This window comes from Vollenhovia emeryi, unplaced genomic scaffold (genome assembly GCF_000949405.1).
Source record: "Vollenhovia emeryi isolate VEMERY1.0 unplaced genomic scaffold, V.emery_V1.0 DF939161.1, whole genome shotgun sequence".
Taxonomy (NCBI): Eukaryota; Metazoa; Arthropoda; class Insecta; order Hymenoptera; family Formicidae; genus Vollenhovia; species Vollenhovia emeryi.
In genome coordinates, this window is record NW_011967205.1 from 1,532,349 (window position 1) to 1,542,337 (window position 9,989).

The 9,989-nt window shown below is 42.2% G+C and overlaps 1 protein-coding gene across 1 annotated transcript in view; it reads right to left on the bottom strand.

The window, feature by feature from the left end:
• Positions 1-4,720: 4,720 nt before the first annotated feature.
• Positions 4,721-9,989, bottom strand: part of LOC105564650 (serine protease nudel) — an 18,014-nt gene continuing 12,745 nt past the window's right edge. Inside the window, exons 15-25 of the mRNA XM_012017185.1 lie at positions 9,114-9,283; positions 8,939-9,052; positions 8,681-8,867; positions 8,180-8,509; positions 7,462-7,650; positions 7,244-7,391; positions 6,979-7,144; positions 6,431-6,610; positions 6,019-6,256; positions 5,447-5,563; positions 4,721-5,338 (exon numbers count right to left, since the gene is read on the bottom strand). Of these exons, the coding sequence (XP_011872575.1) occupies positions 5,044-5,338; positions 5,447-5,563; positions 6,019-6,256; positions 6,431-6,610; positions 6,979-7,144; positions 7,244-7,391; positions 7,462-7,650; positions 8,180-8,509; positions 8,681-8,867; positions 8,939-9,052; positions 9,114-9,283 (2,134 nt within the window). The 3' untranslated portion in view covers positions 4,721-5,043. The remainder of the gene's footprint in view (positions 5,339-5,446; positions 5,564-6,018; positions 6,257-6,430; positions 6,611-6,978; positions 7,145-7,243; positions 7,392-7,461; positions 7,651-8,179; positions 8,510-8,680; positions 8,868-8,938; positions 9,053-9,113; positions 9,284-9,989) is intronic.

Here is a 9,989-nt window from a genome sequence, read left to right on the forward strand (position 1 = left end):
ATTATTTTAATCTGAGATATCCCATATAATCGCTCAATGCAGCATGGCTTATTTTTAAGTCCTGCCGCATCGATGTTTCACCGCGTGTTTCAACGGCGCGCGTAATTACACGGGAATTATTCCTCGCCTTGCATCGCGCGTAAGGTCGTCATCGCCTGATAAATTACTCGAGGATCAATGCTTCTCGACGAGGAACTTGCTCGATGATCTCGGGATGATTCATGTCGTGGCGCAGGTACAATGGCTCGGTGTGCCAAGCGGGATAGAGCGGGCTCTTCAAGGATACGAGCGACGTAACGCGGGTAATACGTAATGAGGGCTTTATACACATTCCTGAACGTTGACCGCTTTCTCTGCTCGTCTCTCTCGCGCCCGCTCGGCGAGAGATTTCTCCACGCTCGCGTCTCGCTCCGACGTCCTTTCTCCAGCCCGCCTCGTCCTGGCCGCGTCGGGTCCGGTTCAGCGCGCGAGACGGGCCGCGGGTAATTCACACCGAAACGATCATTAGTTCAGGTACTCTCAACTTGCGCGCATCGCGGCCACTTCGTCTGCATCCTCGTGGCGCGGCGGAATAAATGTAAATGTTAACAATTGCATAAAAGTCCCCTGGGGAAAAAGAAGGCAGTTAGCTATACCCATTTTGGGGCCCACAATTAGTAATCCAATTATTTCGATTGTTCGTAACTCTAAACTTTTACAAATTTTACTCAAAATCGCAATTAGCTAGTCTATCTATATCCAAGATTTTTAAGTAATCAATTCTCTCAATTAGCTCTGTCGATATTCGGTAACGCAAAGATAATTTTCACTTAAGTGGCGTTAACCGAAATGTTAAGTTGCTTAACTACAAAAAACCGGTCAAAGTTTTTCCCCAGAGTTACGACCAATCCAAATAATTCGATTACTAATTGTGGGCCCCAAGCTGGGTTGCTAACTGTCTCCTTTTTCCCAGAGTTGCGAACCGGCGAAACGTGCTCCGTCTTTAATTGGGCGAGCCCCGCCGTTGAGCTTAAAGTTATGTAAAATGTCGAATGAATCACAAGTGTCTCGCGCGTTAAGTATATTTCCACGTGGAATGCGTTTCTCAGAGCCTTTCCTTCCTGAATTCCTCTGCCGGCGTACCGTAGACGCGAGAGGCGCTTCTGACACGTGCGGAGAACTCGCCATTCGGTTTTCAAGATTGGCCGCGATCTAGCCTGAATCCGGCTTCGCCTTTTGCGTTGCATTATAACGCTCGTACACTCGCGCGCGATTCGCGCGTTTCGCGTGAACGTGCAGAGGCGCGCACACAGTAGCGCGGGGAACGGAGAACCTTAGGCGGTGGAAGCGGCCAACGGTACTCCGCGGAATGAAATTACACGTGGTGTACCCCGTGTTGATTACATAATCAATGTCTCGTCGGCAACGGCTCGCTCATTGTCAGCCGCGCTTTGCAGCCGCTTGTAATTAAAAAGGAACGGGAGGATCGGGGTCAATACGCGGGGGCAGGAAAAGCTAAACTCTGACGGCGAGAATTGCTGAAAACGCGAGCCCTGAATCAATTTACAGATGGTTGGTTTGTAGAAAAGAGATGTAATCTCGCCTTTGCCTTCTCACGTGGCCGCATCATAAATGCAGCGAATTTATCGCGATCACCGAGCGGTTATACATATATTCATGATCGCGCCGACATTCCGCCGCGAGCTGCCGGTTAGTATGGAGCAATCGATAAGGCACAGCATCCGGCGTGTAAAAAGTACGTGCCTCGCGTGCTTGGTTGCGTGAGTTAATAAGCGATGTGAATGACTTAAAGGTATTTAACCGCGTTAAATAATGCTCGCGAGTTGCGCTAGAAACTCAGTTTACCCGCCGGTTACATTGAAACAACATAATTCCCCTCGTATTCCTCGAACAGCAAATCTTGGATAATCTGGAAATGCGGCGCTGTACGTTCCAAGGGATAAATTTATTCTGATTCTCAAAGTGGGTAACGCAAATATGAAACCCGCGCGCGAGAGGCGCGCGGTCGTTTTGTTTAACGACTAAATTAAATTAATTAGACGATTAGATATTAATTAGAGCGTGAATCTGCACATGTCGGAAAGTACATGGAAAGTTCATCGAAAGTACGCGTATCGGTACGATCGAGCGGTTTGTCATGCGTAACTTTCTGCAACGTCGGAAATGTATTATTTAATTTTCAGCTTGACATTGAGAGAGGGAACGCGTAAAGTAACATAAGATAGGATTTTACGGCATGTTTATGAAATAAGAAATATACGTGGCAATAGATCACAAGTGGGCACATACGAAAGAAAAACGTGCAGTTTAATGCATCGCGAGAGGATGCGGTAGATGGACGCACGCGGAGGAAAAATAGCCATTATTTTCATATTCCCCTCGTTTTCGCTCGAAAGAACCGGGAAAGGAGTTTCCGCGTGGTTGTTGTTAGGGAATCTACCGATGCCGTTCAACGTACCTGCGATCGGGCGGTGAGCTTTCAAGGTAAAAAACGGCAGGTAAAGTATAGCAATCGAGAAGAATGCTATGCAAATGCAAGTAGATAAAAAAGTATGGGTAAATCAACTAGAAGAAAATTACAGTCTTATATTTTCCAGTTCCGTTGTATGAAATTCACTGAAAAACTCGTGCTACCGTCAACTGTTCAGACAAAATTAGTCTTCATGGCTTCCATCGCGGCAACCATCCGGAAGCCATGAAGACTAAAGAAGACAACAGCCGCGAAAGCCTGAAAGCCAAGATGTTCAGACAAAATCTTCGTATTTCGTTGTTATTTGCCATCTGTAACGATTACTAGTGATTACCCTCGTGGGAATATTTTGCTGAAAATGCATTGAAACTTTGCTGAGATATATTTGAAAATCTCTGTCAAGTGACCTCGTTTCATTGTCATTGTGTCAATATTTTAGAATAGTTCAATGAAAAATTATTCCAATATTGGCCATGGAATATATATATAAATATTGCAAAATAATAATTATCGAAGTTTTATGCTTTATATTTAATGTCCAATGAAAATCCATATTTTGCAATTTCCATAATGTTATTGTAACGTTAAATTATAATATTTCTGAGGCCGGACGTTTCAACGTTGCAGAAACATTTTGCAACTTCCAAACAATATTAATCGTCCATCGTGGTTCGCGAACCCTCTATTAATGATCCACGTAACGTCGATTAGTCGAGGTTCCATGGAACCTCTATTAATAATCCACGTAACGCCTAATGGATACCTTTAAAGACGTCTAATGGAAGTGAAATGGACGTACGCAATGCAGAACTCTGGATCTTTAGTGGCCGATGTCTAATTGACGTTTACCGGAAATTCCAAATCTCCGTGACAAACGTCTAATGGATATTTATTAGAGGTTGTAGTTCTATGTGGGATCTTACTCCTGTGCTTCTTTGACGAGTTGATTTTATTCCTTCTTTTCACAATACCTGCATATTATCATTGCTTGACAAACTGTCGAGACAAGAAAATATTTCTTGATTCTACTATATGCTGCAGTTACAGGCTGTCAAACGAATATTTGTTAATTCACGTAAACATTTGTTAATTAAAAAATACATATATTTGAATAAATTATGTATGTTTAATGGAAAAACATATATATTTTAATTAAAGAAATGCTGTTAACTAAAAACATATTTAGTAATGTTAACAATTTTTTTTCTCAGTGCAGACTACGAATATTTTTTTAGTCAAACTTAACACGGTCCCTCCATCTAGATGTGTTGTCTCACCGGTTACTTTGTTCCGTAACTCTATGGTGCAACGTGAGAACATATTAATTTGACATTGCTGAAGACGATTCGAATTGAAACCGAAACGTTCAATTAATTTCTGTATCCATAATTTTGATCAAAGATTGTTATTTTTATACGCACTAAGATTCATATGGCACTGTCAATATCCTTTTCTACTCTGCAATAATTATTTCAATATCGAGAGTCGTTATTTTCTAAATTTCCCTATTTACTTTTTAAAACCTTATGTCTCCATTCTCTCTCTCTTTCTTCTTCTCTGTAATATATTTCCATTAAACGTAATATTTTTCTTTTATACAAAATACTTCCTTATGCATCGTGTTCGATATAAACATAAGAGTCACTTATGCAACTAGTAGTAATTCGAGGAAGTTAAATCGATCGCATAGTTAATTAGGTTTCAGTTCGCCTCAGGTGGGCTCCGTCAAACGGAGCCAGCATGCAAAGCTGCCGGAACGATGGAAGACGGACGGACGGACGAGGAGTCGACTCGAACGCTGGCCGAGGAGGAAGAAGAAGGGGCAGAAGGAATGTAGCGAATGGGGTCGCTGCCGTTGAAGGCAAACGACTGCGCCCCTGGCTCCTCCTGGCAAGTTGCCTTCGAATGCCGTGAAAACGATCGGAAAACGGTATTCATTCACATTCCCGGAGTGACTAACTCGTGCTGTCTCTTACGTGACGCACGTGTACGTGCTCGAGGCGATCACGTATCGCGGCATTAGAAAATTCGACCAACGTTATCATATTTCTCGAACGTAGAAATTTCATTACACGGTTATCTGATTCCTCTGTCTGCCAGATAACAAACCCTGAGGATGTACGTTTCATTTGACATATCTGCTTTGTTCACTAATGCGTCGATATAAAGTACATTTGCAGGAAGTGTTAAGTTTTATAAGCGATTTCGTATTATATTGTTAGACAACAATTGCAACAATGAAACTACAAATTGCAGGGAACATCTCTCTCTTTTATGTAGATATATTTCATGTTCTATCGAAAGATATAAACGAAGAATAACGAACTTATTTATTCGACTTCTAACGTAATGGATTCGTTTCGTTCGCGCATTATAATTTTTGTACTACAACTAAATAAATTAATCTCTTAACGATATATAAAACTTAATGTACTTCGTATGCCTGCTCTTCCACGTTAACTTTCAAGATAAAACGATTTTTTTTTACGTTCGATTGTCATACGATGAACAAGATGCAAAGGTGAAAAATATTACAGCGTGATTGCTTTAAAATTTGTAGACGGTACATTTTGCTAACTGCATTTGACAAAGAGACGGTAGCAGGGCTTCTCCGGTTGGTTGAAAGTTATCGGTTTATCGTCACACATGGTTATCCACGTGTTCACATTTATTCGTACCATGTAGAAATTGTCGCGAGATGGAACAAGTGAACCTTTACGAAATTGGTAGTCATGGTCGTAATCGATAATTCCGTCCGTGTAGCCGTTCTCTCGGCACACGTTTGCTGCCTCCTTCTGTGTTAGTGATGGATAACACAGAGTGTGCCATACGCCGTAGGATCGTTGCATCACTTCGCCCTGAGCAGAGCTGGGAAGCAATTTTGTAGTTACGGAAACGCATTAGCATTATTTCATCAACAATTAATTATGTCACCTGTGATATACAACAGTCATGGCGTTTTAATTAGGTTCTCACCTGTTATTTGCGGCATTTAGCACCTGCCTGCACTTTGTTTCATCCTCTCCGTTCGGACAATCGTTGTCGCCATCGCACACAAAATCTTGCGAGATACAGGTAACATTTTTGCTTTCTCTGCGCAAAACGTACGTTTATGTATAATAACCGTTTGTAATAACTTTTACAAGATTTGTCATTTATTTAACAATGCTCCTTAAAGCATCAGCATATTCTGAATCCTCCTTTTATCGCTGAAAGTGCCACTAAAATTTGTGTTGAAGGATTCATACACGGAAAGAAAAATGTAGCTGCCGTAGCTACACAGTAAAAACTAAAATGTTTATGTTAACATTTTTCACATGTCCCAAAAGGTCCATTCTAAATTTTAAGAGGATCCTAAAGTCATCGCTTTTACCGACACATTCGAATATATGTAGTTTTTCGCTGGTAAATCTTTTTACTAGCTTTTATGGCACAAAATATAATAATACCAGGATAAGTTGCGGACATTAGAGTGTTCGAGACACAAAAAATGTTTTATGTTGTCAGGATTCGTCAACGTGTTGCACGTTTGAACCCAGTTATCTTACGTGTTGCATTTGAAGCTGGTTTCGGTGCACTGACACGCTTCTGGCGACTCGTCGGTTTTATCGAGGCAGTGTCGCACCCCGTCGCACAGTCGTTCCGGTTTAGTCAGTCTTAAATATTCCGCGCAGCTGCATATCAGAGGTTCGTCCGTTCCATCCAAGCAATCCACTTTGCCGTCGCAAAATGCGCTCTTCGAGATACACTCGCCATTATTGCACCGTAATTCTGACTTTATGCATACTGCACGGAAAAAAGGATTAAAAACATATGGAGAACTTGTGCAACGAGCAAGAATTAATCTAAAAAATTATTTGAAAGTAAATCTAATGGATCTGTGACTAATCGTAATAATTCTATTGAACTTTAATTCAGATTTTAAATTAATCCGATAAATTATCCGTCAAAGTCACTTACTGCGATTAGTTCCGTTTTGCTTTCTCGCCAGTTGCACTTGTAGACACATTTCACTGTTCTCGTCCGCACCGTCTCGGCAATCCGCCACTCCGTCGCATACTCGATCCCGAGGGATGCATTGCCCGATTTTGCATCGAACGCCATCGCACGCGGGTTCAGCTGTTGGTTGTGGCACTTTCTCTGCGGCACCGGATAGAAAAATTAAATCACGCTAGATTTCATTGTTTTATTTTTAAATACCGGAAAGTCCCCTATTATGAGATAGGATATTCCAAAGACATTCTCGACGAATATTCCAAAAACGTTCTTCTTTGTTACGAATATACGGTTTCTAATTGCAATAATCTATATGTATTTATCGAATAATCGATTGAAATATTCTCAAATTAAGAATATTTGCACTCCAGAAGAATATTCATAGAACTATGTGTGCTATCCGGGCTGTAGTCCCACGATTACATGATTTGCCGGATTTTGAGGGAAAATTCTCTCCGCGCAGACGATTAAAAAATAACAGCGCAAGAATCGATGTTTTCATTTATGCTTACCTAAAGCTTGCGTGAGATAGGCGTGGATATAATCAATGCTCGTCAAGTTTCGCGCGCTTTGGAAGCTGCACGGGCCGTCGTTCTCGTGAAACACGGCCGCTGGGTACCATCCCTTCTCGCTGCGACAAAACACCGTCCCGCTCCATTTTGAGAATGTTCCATTGTCCTGAGTGCCAACGATACAAAAAGATGAAGTCGTCCCGATACGCACTTTCGCGTGATTCAGGGATGGACGAAGATGATCGCAGTCCGATTATCTACTCACCGGGCATTTGATACCTGAAGTCTCGACGTAGCAGCGGTAGCACCTGTCGCAATTCTCAAGGATCGGTTGGAGGAAGATCGATTGTGTCAGGTGTTCGTTGTCTGTACCAATCGCCACGCATATATCGTCTCTCGCCGGTGGATATATTCTGCGACAGATAGCCGTGTGAAAAGGAGATAACGTGTATGCGATCACGGGCGAATAATCAATGTACGCACTTCTTCTCCAGGAACAATGGCTGCACGTAACGAGTGAAGTTCACCGCAGTTCTCAGGTGAAGCAACGAGACGTCCGTTGTCGCCACGTTCCTGATCTCGTTAATAACTGATACCTGTTGATGGGGTCCGTCCACGTGGAGGAACGAGCGACTCTGCCCGAGCAGGGCTGTCGTGTAGTTTACCGATAATCTGCAATTTATTCCTCGTTACGCATGTCCTCGTCGATATTTGATTGACGGGATTCCGATGGAGGACGACGTAAGGCCGTGAAGGGACAACCAAACGGTTCGTTAAATTTCACAAAGTCCGCTCTGGGAACAAGAGACAGCTACCCATTTTGGGGCCCGCAATTAGTAATCGAATTATCTGGATTGCTCGTAACTCTATTCTTTTACAAATTTTACTAAAAATCGCAATTAGCTATTCTATCTATATTCAAGATTTTTAAGTAATCAATTCTCTCAATTGGTCCTGTCGATATTCAGTAACGCAAAGATAATTGTCACTTAAGTGGCACTAACCGAAATGTTAAGTTGCTTAACTACAAAATTAAACCGGTCAAAATTTTTCCCAGAGTTACGAACAATTCAAATAATTCGATTACTAATTGTGGGCTCCAAAATGGGTTGCTAAGTGTCTTTTTTTCCCCCAGAGTGCGTTCAACAGATGCAGATCGTACTTTGGAGACAAGGAATCCCGGAGAGCCAGACTCGCTCACCTGATAGCCGCCGTGCAACTCGAACTAGACAGGAGCCAGTCCGATTCCAGGAGTAAGGCCGAGCAACGGTAACTGCCGTCGACGAAGATGGCGGCCAGCCACGGCCACAGGTAGGTACGGCTGTCGGTTCTCGGCTCGACGACCAGGTACGAGTCGGCGCTGCTGCCTAAAACCGGTCGGCAGTGAAACCGCAGTGCCGTGCACCTCTCGCCTCTCTCACTCGCCGCGGTATGCCTTGGTTGCGAGGATTCGTAACTCGCCGATGTGTTGTGCCACCTTGTTTCCAGCACCGTTTTGTTCACGACTATCGTATCCAGCGACTGCAAACTCCTGCGTGCAATTAATACGCACGCGTAAACACAATTAATATCTCGCAGTTAATGTTTTCTTTTTTTTTTAATTAAAATTCTATTGAACGGCAATAAGTGTTGTATCGAAAGTTACACGTAAATAAATGTTAGATCCGTCCCGGATCGTTGAAGATTTGAGAGTCAAACGTACGTGAATCCGAGATATTGGCACAAGTCCTCTCCAAGTATCGACGCTACGGTTATATTCATTACTCTGTCTGGTAGAGGACATGGTATATACCACGTTCCGTTGTAGTATTTACTAAGCAAACCTTCTGCGTTCAGGACCGGCCGATTGTCGCTGTCCACGTTCACGTACTCTCCGTTGGTCAATGCAACTGGAAAAAAAAAAGGGAAATGACGATGTCACTTAGTGTTTTTCTCTCGCGAACACGAATCGTATACTCACAGCAATCAACTTCGTCTTCTCTTCCAGGGCAATCGTAATTTTCGTCGCATTTCTTCGTCATCGGGACGCATTTCCCGCTTCTGCTGCAGTGAAACTCGTCGTCATTGCATACACCTGAAACGATCGTTTCGTTACACAGGCGAAATCAACGGCGAAATTACGCGCGATCGAATACCGCAATCTTTCTCGTCCGTTTCGTCGTCGCAATCCAAATGTCCGTCGCAAATCGCCATGGGTTGGAAATTCGACAGGTAATCTCTGCAAGTACAGTCCTCTTCGTCGGTGCCGTCCTCGCAATCCAAGTGACTGTTGCACTTCTTGTTGATCGTTATGGTTTGAAGTAATCTGCAAATGAGAGGGGTATTGATTTAAAAGTCTTAATTGGGGATCATGCTGGAGTGATTCTGCACTTTCGCACCTTTTGCACTTAAAACTGTCTGTTTCGTGGAAAGATTTGTGTAATACACAAATTAAATGGCACGTGTACAGATGATCGAAAGCAGCTTGCTATTCCGGCTAAATTAAAGAACAATATGACATCACTGAAACTAAGTTTGTAAGTCTGATAAAAAATAATAGTGAGCAACACATACATACAGTACATGTAGTATGTGTGTTGCTCACTATTATTTTTTATTTGACTTACAAACTTAGTTTCAGTGATGCCATATTGTTCTTTCATTTGACCGGAATAGCAAACTGCTTTCGATCTGTACACGTAAGCCATTTAATTTGTATATTACACAAATGTTTCCGCGAACTGACAGTTTTTAGGTTAGAAAGGTGCAAAAGCGCTACAATCCTAGCGGAAGAAATTCTATAAATAACTACAAAAAACTGACTTGAAATAGAAATTTGTAGTATTTCCTCTATACATTTTACTTGTAAAATGGAAAAATGTGAAAAAACTCTGGTAAAGTTGTTCAAAATGCCATATTGTTCTACGATTTTCAGGATGAATTTTAAGAGAAAATTCGTGTAGAGCTTCTCGAAGAAATGGAGTCCGATTATTTAAAGCAAGAGTTAAGTTTTCTCGAGATCTCGAATGTGA